Source organism: Musca domestica, unplaced genomic scaffold (genome assembly GCF_030504385.1).
Source record: "Musca domestica strain aabys unplaced genomic scaffold, Musca_domestica.polishedcontigs.V.1.1 118, whole genome shotgun sequence".
In the NCBI taxonomy this organism is placed as follows: domain Eukaryota; kingdom Metazoa; phylum Arthropoda; class Insecta; order Diptera; family Muscidae; genus Musca; species Musca domestica.
This window is the reverse complement of record NW_026712149.1, coordinates 557725-584293: the sequence shown is the minus strand read 5'-3', so window position 1 is coordinate 584293 and position 26569 is coordinate 557725. Positions and strand designations below refer to the sequence as shown.

Genomic DNA, 26569 nt, shown 5'->3' with positions numbered 1-26569 from the left:
CCAATAGTTTTCCATAAATTGATCATTTTCCGTTTTATTTGTGGTTGTATTTTATGTGTGTGTGTGTCTGATGTATTTTTACTACAATAGGTAGAAAATGTGTGTGTGGTGAGGTGTGGAATTAAAACTGCTCTAACGTGAATTTTGTTATTACCTCCCTTTCATATCTAGTTTAATTGTCATAGCGTAGATGCACGCACGGATGTAGTTTTGTAGGTACATAAATCCTTATTCGATAGCAGACATTGGGGTGAGTCTGCATTAGTCGACAATGTCGACGGACAACATCATTGAAAGAGCGTTTTTGACTTGTTTTTTATTCAACTTACTTTATTCCTGAATACATACTACCACCATCATTCGAATACATTGAGGATCATTACAAATACACACGAACCAGTTCATTACAGGTTTCCTGTTTATCTACACTGTGGGTAAATAGTAAACGTATAGAAAATAAGAATGGAAAAATAAAATACGAAAAAAATAAAAATACGAAACTAGCCCTTTGTAACTTTACAAGATGCTAATTTTGTTGATTTTTAAGTAATATTTTTTTATGTTTATTAAAAAAGTCAATTCTTTAATTTTTTTTTAAGTTTATTACAAACGTTGTTGTTTTTGAGAATATCTTTTTAAGATGCATTTGTAAAGAATACTAGCTGAACTCGGTTCGCTACGCTATCCCTTTTTATTACATAAAATTATATTTGATATACGGAAATTTAAATTTAAAAATTTATACGAAAATTTAAAATTATTGTCATACTTAACGCGTAAACAAACAAATAGCTCAGTTTACTATGAGAAAAACAGGAACATGTCAAATTTAGTCCGAATACACGAAGGGTTTGTCCTTCGGATTTATTATCACATTATCATATCATATTCATATCAATGCCAAGCCTGCCAGAAACAGCAATCTTTTGAAGTTGAGTTTCATTTCTCTTGCAATTAGTAAACTAGAGGTAGCAACATACAGGGTGAGATGAAAAAACTGCAACCAACTTCAGAATGCAGTCATATCTAAGCCACTCGTCCGACAGCTGTTAAAATTATTCCAGTGACAGCTCATTATATTGTTTACAAGCGCACAAAAGCATTTTGGGGAGAATTGCCAGAAAAAAAGTTATTCGTGATGGATTTCAAGCATGATAGTGAGATTTCTTTATATTTGGCTGGAAAACCACAAGTGGCTATCGTTAGAGCACTCCAGCATTCAAATGTGAATAAATCTTTTGTGCCTCGTACCATCGCCCGTTATCGTGATATTGTAGCGTAGCCCGACGTCAAGGAAGTGGACGGAAGAATACACCAACATCAGCAGAAATGCTTCGAAAAGTAAAGAAGCGACTTGATCGAAACCCGCGTCGCAGTGTTTACTTGCCAAAGATGTCAGCTGAAAATGTGCACCTTCGGTTGGCCACCGGAACTCAAGCGCCGGCCGATGGTCGCTCTCGTTCGACGGTGAGATCAGAATAAATGCCGAATATTATCGCGAAAATATTCTGGAGGGGTATTAAAGCATTGGGCATGCAAACATATTGGCCGCAGACCTTGGACATTTCAACAGGACTCAGCACCATTGAGGTTCCTCGCATCATTTCCAGCGCACTATGGCCACCAAAATCTCTGGATACCAATCCGTTGGACTATTGTGTCTGGAGTATTTTGGAACGCAAGGTTGGCACTAAAAAATACCAAAGTGTCGATCACCTCAAGCAAACGTTTTGCGGGGAATGGGCCAAAATACCGCAGAGCAACATTCGGGCAGCGTGTGATGGTTTCATTGGCCGTTTGAAGGCCATAATTCGTGCCAAAGACGACAAATCTAAACTTATTCTAAAATTTGATGCTATTTCTGACATTTACATTAAAAAAAAATTGTAAAATTATGGCGTTTGACTTTGTTGCAGTTTTTTTTAATCTCACCGTGTATTGTACTACGGTGAAGTAAATTAAGAACGGCAAATGTCATGCTTTTCTATTCTGAAAGGTTATGTTATGGTGTGTGCAGACTTCGGATGTGGCTAAAGTTGTAAATACTTTCTTTCTCATTCTCACTCTCCCTTTCGCCATGTTTATACAATTGAACTCTCTCTCTCCTTACATTGCAATAATAAACCAAAACGGGGATTTCCTAATTTTATGATGGGTTTTAACAAGGCATCCTAAATATGATTTCCTATGAAATTTTAAACAAGAAACTAAAAGTCATCCGTGTAGTGGTGATGCTCACAAAGCATTTTGTCCCATACGGTTTATGTTTGATCATTGCCACTTTGTTGAGTTTATAATTAGAAGGAATACCTATTCGGTTAGTGTATTACAGAAAAAAAGAAATGTGTTTTGCTTTTTTGTTGCTGTTCCCTATTTTTAGCAAAGTTTCGTATTTTTGTGGCCTGTGCCATGTTTTTTTTTTTGTTTTTGTTTTTTCTTTGGCGTGCAACAACTCTTTTGACATTGTCAAACGACGTTGATGGTGACGATGATCATGTTTTCCTTTTTCATTTAAAAATATTCACCTCCTATACGTACGTATATGTTTTTCTTGTCGATTTTTAATAGCATTTTCGTTTCACCCCCGACGCAGAAGTGCGTGAGTGTCAAGTACATGATCATTGTTGTTGTGTTTTCCTTTTTTATGACTGTCAATGGATTGCGTTCGTCCATGCACTTAACATAATACAATTTCCGTTTCGGTGACATGACATTTAATGCATGCCCTTTGTTGTTGCAGCAAATGTTACTTGCGTTGTTTCAATTTTAGAATAGAATAAAGATGCGGGAATATGTTGCAACGAATTATTTCCGAAATTATGATATCTAGAACTAAACCGAAAAAAGTTTTCTTAGTCATTTTCTTTGTTTGTATTACTTTAGCAAATTTGGAATTATCCTCTTTTGGCCAATGTACCGAATGTAGACAGCCTGTGGTACAGGATATTATATATTTTCGCATTTGCTTGTAGCATACAGAAGGATACTAGATATCCTTTGATGACCTTCATATAATCACATTTTGAATTAATTCCATGTATTTTTGTAAAATAAATGTACAGGTCGCGTTAAGTGTTCAATTTTTCTTAAATTATTTGTTAGTCCCTAACGGATCCTATTAAAATTCGTGATAATTCCGATTTGAATGTAGCTCCCATATATGTCTTTTATTGTCTATTTCGAAGGAAACGGCCCAAATTTGATAGATTATATCACAGGGATCGAATTCGGACTAGAAGCAAATATATCAAATTTGACGAACAATCTTTTCGGCAACACAATTTTCTACAGCTCACTAACGTTTTGTGTTTTGCTTCACTGTCAAACATCTTTAGTTTGGTCAAAATTCAACCATAAATCGTCTTACAAACATTGAGAATTAGTTATTTTTTTATTAAAATTTGTGCTCCGTTATGAAATTTCATTCAATTCAATTTCTTCATTTTTGGTTCAATGGGTACATAAAAAAAGATTTTTCGATTGTTGAGTAAAGATCAGAAGAACAGAAGCATTGCAAAAGATACCAATGCATTCAGAAAAAGTCACCTTCACCTTCCGATATTCGGTATTTTGATGATGTTTGCAACATTTTCCCACCGATTTGTCTAAAAATTGGTATTTGTGTTTCATAATGGTTTTTAGTTCCGTTGACAAAACATTGTATGTATGTATAGGTCAACGTTTTTGTATAGCCCCCATATAACAGTACCTCCCGATATTCGGTATTGCGATGATGTTTGCCACATTTCCACGGATTTGTCTAAAAATTAGTATTAGTAGTTCGAAATGGGTTCTAGCTCTTGTGACGGAACATAGTGTGTATAGGTCTACGTTTTCGCACAGCCATCATATAACGGTACCTCCCGATATTCGGTATTTTGATGATTTTCGCCATATTTTTCCACGGATTTGTCTAAAAATTGGTATTCGTGGGTCGTTGCTTAGTGCCATTTTTATACCCTCCACCATACTATGGAGGGTATATTAATTTTGTCATTCCGTTTGTAACTCCTCGAAATATTCATGTCAGACCCAACAAAGTATATATATTCTTGATCAGCGTAAAATTCTAAGACGATTTAGCCATGTCCGTCTGTCTGTCTGTGTGTCTGTCTGTCTGTTGTAATCACGCTATCTTTCGAACAAATTGAGATAGAAGGCTAAAATTTTGCACACATGTATATTTTCACAGTAGGCAGGTTAAGTTCGTAAATGGGCCATGTAGGTCCAAGTTATTATATAGCCCCCATATAACGGTACCTCCCGATATTCGGTATCTTGATGATTTTAGCGACATTATTCACCGGAATTATTTCAATTTTGGTATTTGAAGTTCGTAATGGATACTACAGCCTAAGACAGAAAATTATCTGTGCAGGTCCACGTCTTCATATAGCCCCCATATAACGGTACCCCCCGATATTCGGTATTTTGATGATTTTAGCGACATTGTTTACCGGAATCGTTTCAAATTTGGTAATTGAAGTTTGTAATGGATACTTCATCCAAAGTAAAAAAATGAGACATGTAGGTCCACGTCTTCATATAGCCCCCATATAACGGTACCCCCGATATTCGGTATTTTAATGATTTTAGCGACATTATTTACAGGGTTTGTTTCAAATTTCGCATGTGAAGTTCGTAATGGATACTTCAGCCCATGCCAGAAAATTGTCTGTGCAGGTCCACGTCTTCATATAGCCCCCATATAACGGTACCCCCCATATTCGGTATTTTGACGATTTTAGCTACATTATAAACAGATTTTTCTTCAAGTTTCGCATTTAAATATTGTAATAATTTATGACAAAAGTTGCCTATGCAGGCCCACGTCGTCGTATAAGCATTCGGTATTTTTAAGATTTTAACAGAATTTTTATCGGTTTTTTTTTTGGAAATTGCCAAATTTGTACCAAATGGTGGAGGGTATTAAAAGTTCGGCCCGGCCGAACTTACAGCTTTTTTACTTGTTAATTATAAAATGCAATGATTTGCAAGCGTCGTTTGATTGTAAGACGATTCAGGTTTAAATTATATACCTAAGTCTTGACTAAGTTTTATTGAATCCCATGTTTATTTTATAAGTGCATCCATATCCATGTACTTTCCTTATCACGAACTATTCCGCACATATTCTTTTCAACCATTTAGCGTTCATGTTTAAACATCCAAAAAGGGTAATTCTTTAGGATTTCCGAAAGTTCTATGTATATCAATTTATTTATTTTTTTTTGTAATATTCAGTCTGTATTTGGAAAAGAGGTATCCCAACTGACTTGATTGGAATATTAATGCCTTCATATATTTCCACATGACCTATAAAACCCACATTCATGCCACAACACATAAACAAAAATATTTCTGCCCAACACTTGACTGAAATTTCAACATCGCTCCAGTGATGCATAAACGTGAAATTTATGGCTAATGATATGCATTGGCGAATTTTTAATCATTCGCCAAACAATTGCTGTCATCGTAAACTGATCGCTAGAAAAGAATGCCACTCTTGGAATTCTAAGAAGAATTATTGGTATTTGAACAAAATCTGAAGGTCATTTAGCAATTAGCCATCTTGCTACAATGCGATTGCCCACAATGTCAAAGGGAAAAATTTTAGGTGTCATGTCGTATCACAAGCAAAATAAAAAAGCTTAACGGCAAATGACATTGCCAAATTGCCCTCTAAACTGTCTTTGGCGGATTTGGTGTTTGCAAATCCCATGGAGTTATACTAAAACTGCAGGTGCCGGCCAGGTACCTGTAGTTCATTTCACGTTTCATTTCTAAATCAGCGTAAGAAACACCTGCTGTGTATTGTTTTTGCTTTATTGATTCTCTCATGGTGACTCTCTCTCTCTCGGTCTCTCACAGTCTCTCATTATTTTTGCTTGCTGTTTCCTTACACAACATAGCACTTGTTTGCTTCTCACATCCTTAGAAGTTCCTTTTCCTTGTTTATTTCTGCATTCCTTTGATCCGCAATATGTTCAACACATGGCTTGTTGTTGTGTGTTTTGTTGTTGTTTTGCTACTGCTGCTGCTAAGTAACGAGGGCCAAGGATTACCACGAACTTGCAATCTACCTACATTTCCATTTCCTATCAAACATAAATGCATCAACGTCCTCGTCGTCTACCTATGCTGCTGTTTAATTTTTTTACAAAACCAAAACATCCTTTTAATGGTCTTGAGTTTGCCGCTATTTGTTTATGACCAACGTTTTTATTCGCTTCAAATCCTTGCAGTGAAACGGTTGCTGGCCTTGTCAGTCGGTCGGTCGGTCATTCGGTTATGCATCGTTGCGTCCAAGTTTTCATTGCAAAATGAAGAAAAATATTTTGTAAAATTTACTTTAAAAGTATTTTCGTATCACTGTTGTGTGCCTGTGAAATTGTAAAACAAATAAATTCAAAGAATATTGAACTGTGTATACAAAGAAGGAAAAAGAACATTGTGATTTGAAATATTTTGAAAAAATATTTGAACTTGTTTTTTTAATTGAAACAAAAATGTGTTACGGTTAGTAAATTGAAAATAGTGTTAAGTGTATCTTGTTATTTAATAATTTTAAATTGTTTGTAATTTTGAAATGGAGTTGAAAAAAAAAACAGAAGTTTTTTTTAAATCCCATATGAAAGGAGAATCCTTTGAAATTTCAGTGCAAAAAAATTATTATTCGATGACAATTTTGGCAAAACTGTTAAGATTTTGTTGCAATATGTTATTTATTAATTAATCATTTTTTCTTTAATTACAGGGTGAGATAGAAAAATTTTTAAATTTTTTTGAATGAAAGCAAAATCAAAATTTTAAAATAAGTTTCGAATTGTTCGAAGACGGATTTGGCAAAACTGTTCAGATTTTGTAGCAATATGCTATTTAAGGATGTAGTTTTTTTTTTTTTTTTTTTTTTTTTGGCAATCTAAAATAAGCATGGCTGTCGGCTGACTCAATTCGAACATACTTAGTGAGAGCATTTCTCCGTCTATACGTTTATTTGGCTATGTAAGAAATTTGACGGGTGTCAGAGCGAGATACTTATTCTTACTTACTTACTCTTTCCGTTAATTTGGAAAATATATCAACGAGCGACTTAGAACCTGTTTAGGTGTACCAAAAGAAAATTAATTAATGCCATTTTGAGTAATTTTCTATCCAAGGAATACAACTTTTAAATATAACGAATTTTTTGTAATTATTAGCGGCAAATACATAAAGTAATATCTGTTTAAGTTAGTTTCAATGAAAAATTTCCATCCATTCATTGTTTTTTTATAAACAAAATCTTTTTATTTTCTATTTGTTTACAAGACAATTTTCAAGTGCACTCACATGTTTTGCAAGCCTTTTCAATATATTTCCCATGTGTATTGCTATTGTAGTGCTGCCAATTACTAATGGCTGATTCGTGTAGGTCAAAGATGATATTTAATCATGACCAGTGGATAGAAAATAGGGATATATAGATAGAATTTGGCTTGACCAATTTATATATCCTATCCGAGGAATGTTTAAAAATAGGTTTTTGTTTACCTATGGCAATATGTTATATATTAATTTCTATTTTAATCCTCATGACCCCTGATATACAGGGTCCTCCAAGTAACTTTTTTTGAAAATGCTATAAAAATCAGGTCCTCAAACCATTTGTCGATTTGAGTTTGTTCGGTTCAGTGGTTCAAGCTACCTTTTGAACTATGAAATGGTTTTGGTTCAGTTCGGTTCAGTGTTATGTGTAAATACATACATATCCAGTTACGCATACAAACTACTTGTCAAAACTACTTGTCACTTCAAGCAATTTTCAACATATTTATAGTAAACTTGTATTTGATAAGGCGTTGTTTATGTTTCGACATAAATTCCTAATTTTGGAGGCACAACTTATTAAACCAAACCATTTTTTATACCCTCCACTTTGAAAAAGAGGGTATATTAAATTTGTCATACCGTTTGTAACATCCCTAAATATTATGTTTGTCTGTTTGTTGAAATCACATTACAGCCCACATTTTTTGACGTATAGCTTCTAAATTTGGCAGAACAATTTTTCTAGGATGGTTGGTATTGAAAATGAGAAATATTGAATGGTATAGCCCCACATAACGGTACCTCTTGATATTCGCGATTTCGATGATTTTTGCCACATTTTCCATGGATTTGTTTAAAAATTGCTATTTGTAGGTCATAATGGGTTCTAGATCCGGTGACGAAACATTGTATGTATAGGTATAGGTAATCGTTTTTGTATAGCCTTTATATAACGGTACCTCCCGACATTCGTTATTTCGATGATTTTTGCCACATTTAACCACTATTTGTAGGTCTTAATGGGTTCTAGCTCCATTGGCGAAACATTGAATGTATAGGTCCACGTTTTTGTACAGCCCACGTTTTGTAAAACGGCACCTTGTGATATTCGGTATTTTGACAATTTTTGTCACATTTTTGCATGGATATTACTAAAAATTGCTATTTGTAGGTCATAATGGGTTCTATCTCCGGTGGCGAAACATTTTTAGGTCCACGTTTTCATATAGCGCACATATAACGATGCCATCCGATATTCGGTATTTTCATAAAGCTAGTCAGATTTACCCACGAAATTGTTTTAAATTTGGCATTTAAGATTTTGCAGATGAGAATCCTTGAGGTACAAAATAGTCGTCTATAGTCCTTCCCGTTTTGGTATAACGGCCTCACCCACTTTATGTATTTTTTTTTGAAAAGTTTAACAGAACTATCCAACGGTCGTACTGGTATTTGTAGTTTAAAGTGGAACACGTTTGAATTCAGGTTCTTTTATATAAAAATGTTTTCTTTAGTGGCGGGTATTTCGTCCGGCCGAACTCAATGTTTTTTTACTTGTTTTAAATTTAAATACGGTTATTGGTTAGGTTCAAAAGATTATTTTAGACAATGTTTTGGTTCACGGTTCGGTATATTTTCAAAAATAGTGGTTAAGTTCAATTCGGATCGGAACCTGTTTGCAGTCCTGATTAAAACTAATTAATATTTTTTCAAAATTGTTTTTTCTTTAAAAAAACAATCCTTCCAGTTAATAATGAAAAAATGTATCATTCAAATGGCTACCTCGCTTGGTTATGTGTGCAGCAGTATTTTACCGATGGCTTCACGAATATTGTCCTTTAAAGTGTAAATTGTCTCTGGTATGTCGGCGTAACACTAACCTTTGACGGCACTCCACAAATAATAGTCCAATGGTGGCAAATCGTAGCGCCGCGGTGTCCAACCCGCAGCGTTGCACATAGAGCCGTCCTGTTGAAACCAAATGTTGCCAATACCCTCCTCTTCAATTTTTGTGAACAAAAATTCGTTCAACTACCGATAACGTAACGGCCATTGGCTTTTCAATATATGCGAGCGGGTTTTCTGTGCCCAAATACGACAATTTTACTCATTTACATATGGAGCTGACGGGTCTTCTTCCAAAATCCGCACACCAATGTTCGCACACATTCTGTATTATTACCATGATTTTCAAAGTAATGTCGCAATATTTCCCAGCGTTGTTCATGCGTATACACAATCAGATTCGTTCATATATATACTTTATATACTAAGTGTTAACAATCTCCAAATAAGCACTGGTTAAAAAGAGTTGTATTATGGATCCTTTATAATTCATAATAAAAAGGAGGGAAGCGATGAGGTTAGACCTTGAAATAAGTCAACTCTAGGGGTACCTTTATATAGGCGCTATGATCCGATATTTCACCAATTTACCGACATTAAAAGAAAATGTATTTGAAATCTTCGAATAACCTCAAATCGGACGAAAGGGTTATATTTGGTCCTATATCAAAGCTGGAGGCTATATTGACACTAGAAACATTTTTTGAAGGCCCTCTCCATACAAGTGGTCCATTGTTAATTGTGGTGAAACAAGTATGCAATGTCTAGTAGAATATAAAATTGAATGTTTGGAAAAAGGTTTGAAAAGTGTATTATTGTCTTGCCTATTTAGGTTTCCTCTAGATGTTGGCTTCCAAAATCTCGATAGATAGGATGAATTTTTTAAGTTCTATTGGAAAGTTTTTCATTTTTTTTAAAGACAATTTGTTTTGTGTACATACAGAGCTGATGGTGCTTATCTACTTCCTAATGCATACACAATTTTCTCACATATTCTGCAACATTACCATGATTTTAAAAGTATTTCCGTAATATTTCCCAGTTTGGTTCAAGCGTATACAAAATCATATTCAATCATTGGATCATTGGTTGGACGTTGAAATAAGTTAACCCTAGAGGTACCTTTATATGGGTGTTACGATCCGATATTTCACCATCTTGCAGACATTAAAAGAAAATGTCTTTAAAATCTTCGAATAACCCCAAATTGAGCGATAGGGTTATATTTGGTCCTATGTCAAAGCTTGATCCTTTATTGACACTTTTTTGCACAATATTTGCTACTCACTTTTTCCTCTTCGTTTCAGATCGGTCAGTTGATCTCTAGTAGAATATAAAATTGATTGTTTGGAAAAAGGTTTGAATGGTGTGACATTGTCTTGCCTATTTAGGCTTCCTTTAGATGTTCCTCGATAGACAGGGTGATTTTTAAAGGGCAATAGGAAAAATTTTCAAAAAAGTAAAACACAAGAAAATCGTGCATGAACTGATAGTGCGTATTTGAACTGATAGTGCGGTCTATATAATTTTGGTATCGTTCACAATAGGACTCACTATTCACAGTTACGTTCCGATTCGCAGCATCTTTGGAGAAGTATGGTCTTACGATGCCGCTAGCCCATAAACCCCACCAAACTGTTATTTTTTCAGGATTTGCAAAGCTTCTGGCTGATTTTCAGTCTAAAATCGACCATTTCGCTTATTAAGCAAAAACGTCGATGAATACAGGAAGCGCGCGATGAACTTTCTTATCTGAGCACGCATTCTGATAATAAAATTCAATGATATTTAAGATTTCCTCCTTTGTAAGGCGATTCATGGTTAAATTATAGACCAAACTGAAGATGTTTGAAAGTGAAACAAAATATGAACAAATATGAACTACAAAACCGTAGTAGAAGTCGCATAGTCTGTACCGTTGTTACTTATTACTTGGTAATGAGAAAAGTAACATCTTTTGTATTTTTTAAATATAACAAAGATTTATACATTTTGCGAGCTATAACGTAAATCTTCAAAATATTGAATAACTGATTCCGTGAACTTGGCAATTCCAAATTTCCCAATGCTTTTCTCTTCAGTTCTCCAAAAAGTATATGTGCTGATATTCTATTGGCGAGCCTATGAACATCTCTTCACATACTTTTTGCTTGGCAAATTGTTTTTATAATGCCATAATGGCAATGGAAAAATCTAATTGACGCATGTGAATGTTGAAATGTTGTTTTTTTTCACAAATATTTTCCGTTGCTGTGCATGCAAATATCAAAAAATTGTTTCTCTTTTTGTTGTTGTTGATGTTTGAAAATAATAAACGGAAGAATTCGTTTGTTGCTTGTGATTTAGGATTATGGACGACGCATGTATTCGGAAGAAATGCCAAACAGATTGGAAAATATAATTGTTCACTAAACATTTCTTTTGTGGCCCAAACTTGTGTCTATTTGGGATTTGCGTTCGTGTGTGTGAGTGAAATTTCTTTCCTCTCCAGCCGTAATGAATGTAATTTAAATCATTTATTTATCTTGTAAATTATGAAAGATAATCACTTAATGATGGATGTCTATAAATTATAAATGTTTGCCATGGCCAAGAGCAATGAATACTGTTTTTCGTGCACATCGAAATGTATGTCTATAGTTCAATTTCTTACAAACAAATGTAAATATTTAGGCTTGATTTTAAATAAAATATTACTACTTTTATTTTGTTGATATTATTACAAATTGCTGGACAACATCTGTTTTATTTCATCAACTAATAACCCATCAAAAATGAAAAATATATTCCGTAACTGTTTCTTTGGAAATACTGGAATACAGTTTGTCAACTGGCGGTTGGCAAGCGAAAAATGTTGCACAATTCCAGATTCAGGAAAAATCTACAAGTTTTGCAATTCTCACCATATTTCAACACCCTTGTTGTTGAAAAAAATCATTAGTAGTAATATTTTTGTCCATTCCATATCCTTAAAATTTATTTCAATGTAGTTCATCCCTTTCCTAAAACAATAAAAAAGTAAAACTTTTTTCTTAAGGTGTAGACCTAAAACATCCAGGTCCAACATAAATAAGACTTAGATTATACAAACGCGATTCAACACGATACGGGAATTTACAGTTTTTTGAACCTGTCGGGGTGTTATCAAGGGCTGTAGATCATGGTGATAGTACAAAAACTCAGTACCCCAAATGGGGTTGCTGTTATTTATAAGCTTACTTCTTAACGCAAGAAAATTATTTAGATAATGAACGTCGTATGGAAAAATTTAGTTGACAAACTGTATTTGAATTTTATAATTCCAGACAATGTAGCATTCATTAACGTAGGTTGCGGTTCTGATTAACAAAAGTAGCAAAAGTTGTAATGATTTATTATTTAGCAATATATTTAAAATTGCGAGGTTATACCAAAATTGTGGACCTAAATCGAACATTTCTTTTTTGCAGGAAGAAACTCTACATCACTGGATGAGATAAAAAAAAAACTAAAAAAAAAAACGCCATCATTTTTATTTTTTTTTATTTTTATTGAAGGAAAGCCACAAATTTCAGAAACAGCATCAAATTTTAGAATAAGTTTAGATTTGTTCGAATTGGCACGAATTTGGCCTTCTAACAACCAATAATACCGTCACACACTGCCCGAATGTTGCTCTGCGGTATTTTGGCCCATTCCCGGCGAAGCGCTTGCTTGAGGTGATCGACACTTTGCTATTTTTTAGTGCCAACCTTGCTTTCCAAAATACTCCAGACACATTAGTCCAACGGATTGGTATCCGGGGATTGTGGTGGTCATGAAATGTGGCTTGAAATGAAGCGATGAACCTCATGTTGTAACCATTCTTGGGTGGCGCGTGCTGAGTCCTGTTGAAATGTCCATGGTCTGCGGCCAAAATGTTTGCATGCCCAAGGCTTTAATACACCCTCCAGAATATTTTCGCGATAATATTCAGCATTTATTCTGATGCCATGGTCGATTAATACGAGCGGAGAGCGACCATCGGCTGTTATGGCGGCCCACACTATCATCCGGCCGGCGCTTGAGTTCTAGTGACCAACCGAAGGGGCACATTTTCAGCTGACCTCTTTGGCAAGTAAACTTGATCACATTGCTTGTTTACAAACTGCTGGGCGACGAATGTTTTCTCATCGGCAGTTCACCAACTTCGGCCAAGCGAAGCAACTCTAAATTCATGCACGTTTTGGAATTTCAATGGCTTTACCCCTATCTCATTTTTCAATATTTGCGAATGGAATATTGCGATATGTTCAGCACACGAGTCATTTTTCGGCCACTGCGAGTTGGGTTTTGATCAAGTCTCTTCTTTACTTTTCGAACCATTTCAGCTGATGTTGCTGTTTTCTTCGGTCCACTTCCTTGTCGTCGGGCTACGCTATCAGTATCACGGTAACAGCGATGATACGAGACACAAAAGATTTATTCACAAATATAAAAAAATCACATTATCACGCTTGAATTTTTTTCTAGAAAATTCTTACCAAAATGCTTTTGTACGCTTTTAAACAACATAATGAGCTGTCACTGGAATAATTTTAACAGCTTTATGTACGAGTGGCTTAGAAATGACAGTGGTCTGAAGTTGGTTGCAGTTTTTTCATCTCACCCTGTACATATGATTAAAGTATTGCGACGTACCAGGCTTGAACTATATCGACTACTTCTTTTAATTAAGAAGATATGTGATAATTTTTAGAAAAAGTTAAAATGTGAGGTAGGGTTCTTCAGGACAGACCTTGTGTTAGCAAAAATGTTTGTTGTGTGCGAAATTTGAAGAGAGTTGGATGCTTATTTCACTTTCTTCGAGCGTGTTGTTTTCCACAATATTTATCCCTTTATGGGGGAGGTACCGGAAAAAATGGTCCGACCTCTACCATCTTTATAACAGATCTTGTGGTGATAAAAATAATGAGATGTGCCAAGTCTGAATGTAATCGGATGTTAATTTCATGGATATTCAGAATTTTGACCTTTTGTGGCGGAGGTACCAGAAGGAGTGGACCGATGTATTCCATCTTTACACCAGACCTTATGTTAGTCAAATGATTGGGATGTGCATAATTTGAAGACAATCGGGCTCTTGTATCACATTTTATAAGAGTTAGAGTTATTCAAAATGTTGACACATGTTTGTGGGTGAGGTACTTGATACCTGCCATAGCATTTGCAGAAGTATTGCAATTTGCAAAGTTTGCACAAAATTGAATGAACCTTTCTCTGTCTATGAGATTAATTATTTTCTTTAAAAATTTGAAACTTTTGAAGGGGTGGGGGAGTGGACCGATATTGCCCATATTCGAACTTGATCCAAATTTTATAATAATATTACTATGTACCAAGTTTGGACCAAATCGGCTACTCCCTTCGAGAGTTTTCGTGCTCACCAGCCAACCAGACGGAAAAAGGACGGACATCGCTAGATCGACTCCAAATATCCTGAAATGGACTTGGTCCAAAGAGACCTACGGCCTAAAACCGTCATTTCGATGAGGCACGTTTGGCCGTATCAAATGATACATGCCTAAAAACAACATCTCGTGACGTACAATAGAAAATTTTAATTTTTCCCGCCAAACAATTAACCCATTTTAAATTGTTTTTCATGTTGTAAATGAATTACTTGTTAATTAATTGAAATAGTCGCGTTTGCTTGCCATATGCGGACCGCCAAAAGTAAATTGAAACGTGTGAGACACTAACCATACATCTACACTCCTTGCTGTTTTCGAAAGTAAATGGAAATTATATTACATACGTTGTCGCATTTTCTTTCAATTCTGTAATAAAAAATGTGGATCACGTAGCTTTTGTTCTTTCCGCTGAATAGGATAAAATATTCAATTGATTTTTCTAACTACGTATTCCCTTTACATTTTTTCCCTGTGGAAGAACTAAGAAACAAACACAATATTTTCTTTTTCTTTTGAAATAAATTCTAGTCACTAAAAATTGTCTAGTTCAATAAAAAACGAATAAATAAATAAAATTAAGGAAATATAGAAAAACAAATCAAACAACTCAGCTGCCACTGGTCAGCAGGCTGGCCGGCCAGCTAGCTGACTGGCACACGACATAATTCACGATTTTGTTTTTCTGTGAATAATTGTTTGCGTTGTATGAAGACACGAAAGAACCTATGAAGAAAAGTATGCAGAGTTTGTGGAAATGCTCGCCACGGAAGAGCGCAGCGGAAGGAGAACACTCACTACCTCAAGTATTCTAAATCAACTACACACCATTTGTTTTCGATTAATAGCAAATTGCTGTTCTTGTTGTTGCTTCTCGCCTCCACTCATAGCTTTTACTTTCGTCATTGATACTTATCCATCTATCTATCCATCTTGTTTGGTACATTGTATGCTGTGCGAATATTCTTCATATGCTACTTTTGCTTTCTTTTGAATATTTTCAAAAAAAAATGTTTATTTATATTTCAAGCTTTTGTGTGTATCTAAGAAATATTGTTTATTTTGCTTATAAATTGAACATTATAGTACTTGTCAATCAAGTGTAACGCCGAAGAAATGAGCAATCAAATCTACTTAATTTGTTTAGAAATTTTTGGAATTCAAGTGGTAAAGAGTTTAGCCGTTCTTCTTTTTCCCGATATTTATTTGGTGATTTCTGTTTAGATTTAATTTTTATACGCCACCCCCACCATTCTATGGAGGGTATATTAGCTTTGTCACTCCGTTTGTAACGTATCGAAATATTCATAATAGACCCTACAAAGTATACAGGATGAGATGAAAAAACTGCAACCAACTACAGACTGTTGTCATTTCTAAGCCACTCGTCCGACAGCCTTTTAAAATTATTCTAATATTCATTATATTGTTTACAAGCGTACAAAAGCATTCTGGTGAGAATTTTCCAGAAAAAAGTTATTCGTGGTGGAATTCAAGCGTGATAGTGTGATTTCATTGGCCGTTTGAAGGCCACAATTCGTGCCTAAAATTTGATGCTCTTTCCGACCTTTTTTCTTCTCTTCAATAAAATTTTAAAAAAGTAAAAATTATGGCGTTTGACTTTGTTGCAGTTTTTTTATCTCACCCTGTATTTTCTCGATCAGCATAAGATACTATGTCGATTTAGCGTCTGTGGAAATCACTCTAGCTTCCGAACGAAATGAAGTAGGTTGATAAAATTTTACTCAAATGTGTATTATGTCTGCAGTATTGAAAATGGGTGATGTAGGTCCACGTTTTGGAATAACCCCCATATGATGCTACCTACCTTTTTCGGTATTTTAATGATTTAAGCGACATTATTCACCGGAAATTTTTCAAATTTGTTATTTGAAGTTCGTAATGGGTACTACAGCCTATGACAGAAAAATGTCTGTGCAGGTCCACGTCTTCGTATAGTTCCCATATAACGGTACCTCTCGATATTCGGTATTTTGATGATCTTTGCGACATTATTCACGAAATTATTGTTTCAAATTTAGTGTTTGAAGTTCGTAATAAATACTACAGCCTGAGAGAGAAAATTGTCTGTGCAGGTCCACGTTTTCGTATATCCCCCCATATAACGGTACCTCCCGATATATATTTTTTTATATATTTTAATGATTTTAGCGACATTATTCACCGGAATTGTTTCAAATTTGGTGTTAGAAGTTTGTAATGGATATTACAGCCTATAACAGAAAATTGTCTGTACCTCCCTATATTCGGAATTTTGATGATTTTAGCTACATTATTCAACGAATTTTTTTATTGAAGTTTCGCATTTGAATTTGTCCACGCCGTCGTATAGACCCTAATATAACGACTATTTTTTTTTAACGGATTTTATTTTTTTGAAAATTTGCCAAAATCGTTCCAAATGGTGGAGGGTATTCACAGATCGGCCAGGCCGAACTTACAGCTTTTTTTACTTGTTTCACATTTTATATTTGACCCGTTGTGGGGAAGGTACCAGAAGGAGTGGTCTGATGTATTCCGTCTTCACACCAGACCTTGTGTTGATAAAAATATTTGGATGTGCGAAATTTGAAGACAACCGGACTATTATAGCACATTTTATAAGAATTATAATTATTCCAAATGTTGACCCTTTGTGGGGGAGGTACTTGATGGAGTTGGCCGGTATTGTCCATTTTCGCACCTGACCTAGTGCTAACATAATGTACGATGTAAATTATTTTCTTCGAAAATTCTGACCTTTTGTGGAGAAGACCGATGTTACCCATCTCCGAACTCGATCTAAGTTTGACAATAATATTGCGATGGACAAAGTTTGGACTAAATCGGCTACTCCCTTCGAGAGTTATCGTGCGCACCAGCCAGCTAGACAGACGGACGGACAGATACCCCTAGATCGACTCCAAAATGTCCTGATACGGATTTTGTCCAAAGAGACGTAGACCCTAGATCGACACCAAATGTTGTGAAACGGATTTTGTCCAAAGAGAATTATTTCGATGAGGCATATTTTGGCCGAATCAAATATAAAATTTGAGGGTATAAAAATTAAATACAGTATGCAAGTTTCTTTTTTAAGTTTTACACCTAGTTCACCTCCGATTTTATTTATATTTGTTATATTTATGTAATTTTTTAATCTGTAAATATTGTTAATACTGTATACATATCCATTAGGTAACACATGTTTGGATAATGTTAAACTAATTATCTATTTCCTATTAGCTTAGAGAAAACAAGCAGCTGATAAGGTTTGGCGAAGGAAGTATGTGTGTTACAACAGCTGTAAAGAAATCCAAAAAAATGGAGAGCATACAAATTGCAGCCAGACGTAGAGTTAACACGTGTGGAAAATGCATATGGATTGTCTGCGGTTGCTGCCGCCTTAATCGCTTGTTGACATTATTTGGAAAGACACCGCTTTAACGACAAAATGTTCTCTGCGTCTCTAACAACTGAGACGCCATGCAACAATAGAACACAATTTTAAGAATTGCAGCTGGTGTTGACTACCGCCGCCTGGTGCTACTGAAACATTTTCTGATTATAACAATTTTATTCAATAATAAAAATCTAAATTGCTTTGTATGTGCTACACGCACACACACCGTTTTTTTAAATATTTTTATTGAAAGAGTCTAATGTTGTTTATTGTTTTCTCCTTTATCCATTCGGTCTGTGCGTTGTGTGCGAGGGTGTATGGGAGGGAATATTTTCCTTAATATTGAATATGGTTTTCAATCGAGTAATAAGTCATTGAACCATTATATTTTATATTAATTTAAATTAAACAATTTCAATACTGTATGTACAAATCTTGCAGATGGTGTTAGATTCCCTTATACATACATTTTGAATAAGTTTTATAATTGTTATTTAATAATTCAAAAAAAAAAAAATTAAATAAAACTTTAAAAATGTTTTAGCAAGACTAATAATATATACTTTATCCTTATTTTTCCAGAAATGTCAATTTCATCATCTCCATCGCCAGAAAATCTACGCATTTGCCTTGTCGGCGATGTAATACAAAATGATGCTGCCGTCGAAGCTGCGCACACATTCGGTGTGCCGGTCATAACATCGGAAACTGGTCTGGAACTTATTAACGATTGTGACTGGCGTACCTATTTCGTGTTGAATGATTTCGAGGGTCCTGTGTATGAGGCAATACACAAAAGTAAACAATGGTAAGTTTTGAAATATTTATTACACATTGTTTTTTGATAAGCAATTGTATGAATTGCTGCTAAGCAAAATATTATAATTAAGGTGATAAATATATCACGTGAAAATTCCAAAAGAGAACGAGAAAAAACAATAAAACAATAAAATTTAATTTATAAAATTTTATGCAAATTAAATGCTACTCCCTCACAAAGTAAACATTAGCAAACAAAACAAAAAGTAACACAGGTGGGTATCTTCTCCCCACTGATGCTTCTCGTCATGAGTTCGATTTTGAAAAATATTTGCTCAATTGGTGTCTGGGCTATTTTTTCCCATCTACTTTTTTTAATTATTATAAAACCAAATAATGTTGTATGCAAATGATGTGTTTGTTTTTTGTTATTCGCCATTGTCTCTAAACGTTTCATTGCTGCAATTAACATTCACACTTTTATGGATAATAACGTTATTAGCGTATTAATTTAGTGATGTAATTTTTAGGACCGACCCGCTAGTCTCCACTTATTGTTCAAGTCCGGTCTAGACATTTAGTTATACTAATAAAATATACGCAAAGCTTTTGATTTGGTATTTATAAAGCTTTTTATAATTAAAAAAAAACATAAAGTCGAGTTTACAGGCTGAGATAAAAAAAACTGCAACAAAGTCAAACCCCATAATTTATATATATATATTTTTTTTTATTGAATGAAAGCAAAAAATTTCGGAAATATCATCAAATTTTAGAATAAGTTTAGATTTGTTCGAATAGGTCACCTTTGGCACGAATTATGGCCTTCAAACGGCCAATGAAACCGTCACACGCTGCCCAAATGTTGCATTTTGTTTGTTTACAAACTGCTGGGCAGTTTGGATCTAGATCTGTAAGGAACCCGCAAATCCTTATACCACGCTTGACTCCTCTGTTGGAAAAATCCTTCTATGTTAGAATTGCTAGTATTTTCAACAATCTGCCGCCAAATCTTAAAACATTCAATTCTTCCTTAAAATGTTATAAGCGTAAATTATATGCTCACTTCAACCAACATATTGTTTAAAAATTTTCATGATTTTCTTGTTTGTTTTTGTATTTCTCTTGCATAGCTGATTCATCTTATTATTAAATCAATGGTTATTTTTTATTTTTGTTAATTTGTTTTAATGTTTAATTTGGCCCTAGGGGCTTGGTAACTGTGTTAATTGAATATAAATAAATAAATAAATGTTTTCCCATCGGAGAAAACTAAATTCGGCAGTTCACCACCTTCGGCCAAGCGAAGCAACTCTTAAGCTCTTTTGAGTCTATTTTCTTTCCGTTGCGGTGTAAGTTCTTGCACTTTTTGGATTTCCAATGGCTTTACCCCGAGCTCATTTTTCCATATTTGCCGAATGGAATATTACGATATGTTCATCTCACGAGCCATTTTTCGGCCACTGCGACGCGGGTTTCGATCAAGTCGCTTCTTTACATTTCGAACCATGTCTGCTGATGTTACTGATTTCTTCCGTCCACTTCCTTGACGTCGGGCTACGCTACCAGTATCACGGTAACGAGACACAAAGATTTATTCACATTTAAATGCTGGGGTGCTTTAACGATATCCATTTGTGGTTTTCCAGCCAAATATAAAGAAATCACACTACCACGCTTGAATTTCATAACGAATTACTTTTTTCCGGAAAATTGTGGCCACAATTCTTTTGCTTATAAACAATATAATGAGCTGTCACCGGAATAATTTTACCAGATTTCGGACGAGTGGCTCGGAAATAACAGTAGTTTGAAGTTGGTTGCAGTTTTATCATCTCACCCTGTGTTTTATAAAATGCGAAATAAGCATCATATTCTCTTCAAATTTCATGTATTTTGATATTTTCTGGTGTCAAAATGATAGATATTCGCCTATCCCATCTGGAACGTCTCCCACAAAGGTTCAGGGTTTGCAATACTTATATCTCTCATAATGTGCGAAACAAAGTCGGCAATTCTTTGAAACTTGGTATATCTACATATTTTTCCGAATCAAAGATCTGATGTGAATATAAAATATTTCAGCTGACTCCCTCTAGTACTTCCCCAAAAAAAGTAAAAGTTATGATTGACGATTTTTCCCAAAAATTTGGTTATAGATGTTTGATTTTCTTCAAATTTTGAACAACCACATCTTTTTTTCATTGTTGGATGAAGTGAAATGCTTTGAGAAATTGTGGTAACGGCCGAATACATTTCCGTAATATTTTTTAAAAAATATAACTTTATATTGGAAATCGACCAATCTTAACTTCACGAGTCTCATTTGACTTGCCACTTGTTTAAGCAAAACATTTCAAAGGGTGCTGTCAATATACCGATCAGAGGGTTTCGTATTACGAAATTTTATGCCAAAAATGATGTGGTTGAGTATTTTAGCGTCAGGAGCCCGCATTTTTTGAGACATTAAACCTGTTTATTTATTTTTTATTTATTTGTTCATTTATCTACTAAATTGCTTCTAAATTGTCCCCAAGTTATTTTTACGTTCAGTTTATTTTTAATCATTTGAATAATTAAGTAATCAACAATCATTTGTGGGGGCACCCGCAATATTAACATGACGTATTCTTTGTGAGGTGCAATAAAAATAATTAAAACAAGATTACTTATCTCTATCTCTTGTTTAGTCTCATTCAGCTAAGGATAATATCTATTTTTAAAACATAATTCCCCATAAGTTTATTCCTTTGTCAGGACGAGTTTTACCTTCACATAAACTCTCTGAAATATTTTAAATGTCAAACATAAGACTGATTGACCTTCTGCGTATTCAATTTAATAATCTAAATAATCGGCTGTGTGTTTTTTTTTCTGAATTAGCTTTTGTCATCTATGTCATTGTGAGGAAAACTGGAGGTACATATATGTTCGCATCGTACATTGTTGGCGCCAATCGTATTTTTATTGCTCTGCTTTGCCTGTCTTGTCTTCATGTAGATATCAGCAAACCCCCTGTCAGTTAGTCGTGGAATTGTTTGTATAATGGTTTGATTTTTGTCAATTTTGTTGTTGTTGTTTTTACAAAGTCACAGTGAATACTCGCTTGGATAGTCAAAAAAGTCCAAAGCTGATTTGTAGATATCATGCTGATGATGCTGCTGGTTGACAGGATAGACTTTATAATCTTCTAGGCGAATCAAGATCAAGAAAAAATTCAAATTCAGCTCCGACAGGAAGAGCGTGAATGTGGTCCATCCACTGCTGATCGATTGTCGAAATTAGCCAATAGAGGTGAGTTGGATTTCCAAATGAGGGTGATGGCTCCAACAAGAATATATGAGTGCCGTACTTTTAAAGGATGATATTTCAAGAGCTATAGGTAAAACAAGTAAAATAGTATCAGTCGTTTTTGCCGACAGATGTATACCCCCAGCCATGAGTTGTAATTATTCAAACTGTTGAATCTTTATGGGAGAGGTTCCTAAGTTCCGAATTTAGCCAATATTGAACAATTCGTATCTGACCTAAGGCTGATATAAATATTAAAACATGCCGGATTTGGACTATATCGACTACTTTCAATACTTTATATGGAATATGTGGAAATTTTTGGAAAATTTGGAAATATGTGTGAGGTATTAGATATAGCGGACCGAAGTATTCCTTTTTAATAATAAAAGTACTAGTATGGACAAAATTACAAGAAAATCGAACATTTATATCCATTTTTATGAGAAATCGTAAATTTCCATTAATTATATATTTATATCAGATTTCTGGTTTAGAGAAATATTTAGGTATAGCAAGTTGTAAAGAATAGCTGACTTGTTTTGCAAGTTATGAAGATAAAAGTATTGAAAATTGTGACTCTTTGTAGGTTAGATACCGAATGGGTTCGCAGATATATATCATCTTCACAACAGATTCTGCGTTAGCAAAATTATTGGGTGTATGGAATTTGTGGGTTCAATTTCTTTGAGCATTTTGTTTTTAAAATCTTGAGCCTTGTGTGGGGGAGGTACCAGAAGAAATGGTCCGATCTCTTCCATCTTTATAACAGATCTTCTTGTGATTGAAATGTACCAAGTCTGAATGAAATCGGATGTTAATATTGTGATGTGGTAATTTGAAGAGAAACGGATGCTTATCTTTTATAACATATCTTGTGTTGATAGAAATATTGAGATGTGCCAAATCTGAATAGAATCGGATGTTTATTTCGTGTTTTTTGTGCTTTATGAATATTCAAAACGTTAACCCTTTGTGGGGAAGGTACCAGAACGAGTGGACGGATATATTACATCTTTACACCAGACCTTGGGTTAATAAAAATATTGTGTTGTGTGTAATTTGAAGACAATTAAACACTTACATCAAATTTTATAAGAGAGAGCACTTGAACTAGTACTGATGCAAATATTAGGATTTGTAAAGTTGGAGCAAAATCGGATTATCCTACCTCTTACGATGTACCAAGTTTGGATCAAATCGGATACTCCTTATCGTGCGCACCAGACAGACGGACGGGCGGACATCGTTACATCGACTCGAAATGTTCTGAAACGGATTTGGTCCAAAGAGACCTAGGATGAGGCACGTTTTGGCCGTATCAAATGATATATACTCATATAGCCATATGGCAAGATATATAGCCATATGGCAAGATTTGGTGTGAAGCTGGAATATGCCGGTCCAGTCCTTCTGGTACTTCCCTCACAAAAAATTATATATAATAAGAATCTCATTACCAATAGACTGCTTACTAATCCCTTATTTCAAAATGGACATGTCTGAGGAAGCAAGTACTTACCAAACTATCTCCAACGGCCAATAAATAATTTAAAAAACAATCGTTACATTTTAAAACACTTCAGTGGAATTTTATTTGCCAATTGGGGGTTTAAAATCACGGTCCTCTCATTACTAGTTGGGCTCAACACAATGTCAGCCATTGTTACGAATAGAAACCCAGCAAAAAATAGGTGTGGTGAAATTTAACACAAATTCAACTCTAGTAGTCTAAAAACAAAGCAACTGTTTTAAAACTTATTTATTGCCTTATCACTTCCTATGACATAACCATGCCAAAATTAGGGATGAGTAGGATCTTCATTAAGTATTTACATGTTCTAAAATGTCAATGACATTTGTAACTGTGTTAGTATATCTTCCACTCATTACTCATTCTTTGATGAGGAAAAAAATTATTTTTTTTTGTTTTTAAATTTTAAAATAATAACTCATTATTTTTTGGCATACTTGTAATGCGGAAGGAATTTTCTTGTCATTACCTTGCATCTCGGAAAGAGGCTGATTTGCCTACACCATTCTACAAACCTGCTTGCGGGACTAAAAATTTTCTAACAATTGTCTTATCGTGTGTCCACTGTAAGCCTCCCCCATACAGAAACAGATTTATACACATGTATATCAACAGCATGAATGTATTTTTTTCATTACTGAAATTTATGATATATTCCAAAATTTGCCAACGAAAAAATTATGATTATTTAATGATAAAAATTTCTTCTAACAAAGTATGAAAAAAAATAAAACCAAGCCATAAGAAGTAAACCACACATAACAATGGAATTTTTTCTTAAATGTTGTAAAGAATTACAATGCATATCCCACTAATTTTATCGTGTTTGAAATGCGTATATAATAAAATGACTAGAAACACATTTTTCTGTTTCTCGGAATGGGTATTGTGAGCTCGATTTGGTTTTATGTTTTCCTTTTAATGGTTTGTTTTATCATTAGAAAGAAGAAAACAGTGAATTCAAAAGAAAGGTAGTAAATGTTTATTGTCCATTAAGTTTGATGTAAACATATTTTTGCACTAAATTTCGACCAAATCGGAAACAGGATTTTTCGATCTATTAAAAATTTTTCGGGGAACTTTTGAAGAAGAAATGCATGAGTTTTTTACTTTTTGTGGCCTGAATTAAATTCCATGAAAATATTATGATATATGAAGTTTGGATCGCCTGCAATGGGATTAAGGGCTTATTAAAATTTTGACTGCTTTTTTGGGATGTAATTACCATAAGTAGTAATTCCATGCATCCCATGTTTTCACTTCAAATAATTTTGTTCCAATTTATGTGAGATGTTAAATTGTATGACTTATGATAGGTTCGATTATTGTAATTTGTTCATTTTAGCTCTTGGCCCAAGTGACTATAAATATTGTGCAAAGTTCCAGGTTATAATAATCCCTTTGTATTCTATGAGATATTCCATTTTTTTTATACCCCACACCACATAGTGGTAAGGGTATTATGTCTTTGTGCATTTATTTGTAATATGGAGAAGGAAGCGGGATAGTTACTAGTTACTTTTGAGGATCTTCATAGAATCACTTTCTAAATCGATTTTTCCATGTCAGTCCTTCTGTCCTTCTATCCATGTATTTTGCCTCATCGAAATAATGTTTTTAGACCCCAGTTATCTTTGGACCAAATCTGTGTCAGGATATTTGGAGCCGATCTAGCGATATCCGTCTGTCTGGCTGTTGTGCACGATAACTCTCGATGGGAGTATCAGATTTGGTCCAAACATGGTACATCGTAATATTGTTGTGAAACTTAGATCGTGTTCGGAGATGGACAATATCGGTCCACTAATTCTGGTAATTCACTCATAAATGGTCAAAATTTTGAATAACAAAAACGTTTACAATATCCGAAAAAAGCATCCAGTTCACTTTATATTTCACATATCCCTTTATTTTTACTAACACAAGATCTACTGTAAAGATGGGATATATCGGTACACTCCTTCTGGTACCTCCCCCACAAAGGGTTAGAATTTGCAACAGCCATGAAGCTCATAAAACACGAAATTAACATCCGACACCGTTCAGACTTGGTGCTTCTTAATATTTCTATCAACGCTAGATCTGTTATAAAGATGGTAGAGATCGGACCATTTCTTCTGGTACCTCCTCCACATAGGGTTGAAGATTTTGAAAAATAAAACGATCAAAGAAAACGAAATAAGCATTCTCCTCTCTTTAAATTTCAAACATTTTGGCTAACACAAGATCTGTTGTGTAGTTGATATATATCTTCTGGAACAAATCTTTTATTTATCATAGCTTGCGATACAAGTCAGCGATTCTTTACAACTTGTTATATCTGGAAATTTCTCTCAACCAGATACCTGATATGAATACGAAATTTATAATTTCGCATAAAATTGGATATAAATGTTTGATTTCCTTTCAATACATTTATTTGTATTAGATGAAGTATGAAAATGGAATGCTTCGGTCGACTACATCTGGTACCTCACGTACATTTTAACATTTTCTAAAAATTATCACATATCACTTATAAAGTGAACATTGTCCAAATTTTTTACACTTCGAAAATTGTTATCATTTTTATTTAGGTCCGATACGAAATGGTCAATATTGACCCATTCCTTCGGAACCTACTCCATAGAGGGTCAACAATTTGAATAATCCAATCCAACAATTTGAATAATCCGATCCAAAACCAATTGATACTTTTTAACTTGTTTTTTTTTTTTGAATTATTTTACAATTTAAAATAGCCTCACCATATCGGCACTTCCTACCTGAAGTAATTGAATAGCAACCAATACCCAATTAAAAAACCAATACACTGAAATATAGTATGTTGTATGTGTAGCAGTATGTTTCTCGTGGGTAAAAACATTATAGGTTTCAGAGTAAAAAAATCTTTCCCCCATGAAAAATAAATATTATATATAATTGTTATGCTAAATAAAGATTTGTCTCTAAGTGGTTTAAAATCAACACTTACCTTAATTTCATATACAATTA

General features: G+C 34.3%; 1 protein-coding gene across 4 annotated transcripts in view; it reads left to right on the top strand.

Moving 5' to 3' along the window:
• The window catches only part of LOC101900099 (protein ECT2), a 46735-nt gene that overhangs the window by 4167 nt on the left and 15999 nt on the right, over positions 1 to 26569 (top strand). For 3 of the 4 annotated variants that reach the window (XR_002194805.2, XM_011295254.3, XM_005185951.4), the window contains exon 2: positions 18574 to 18799. Coding sequence is in view for 3 of the 4 variants with exons in the window: in XM_011295254.3 (XP_011293556.1) it covers positions 18574 to 18799 (226 nt within the window). In the remaining variant the exon portion in view is untranslated. Of the gene's footprint in view, positions 1 to 6219; positions 6523 to 18573; positions 18800 to 26569 lie in introns of those variants that run through there. The other variant, XM_011295255.3, reaches the window with a different exon arrangement.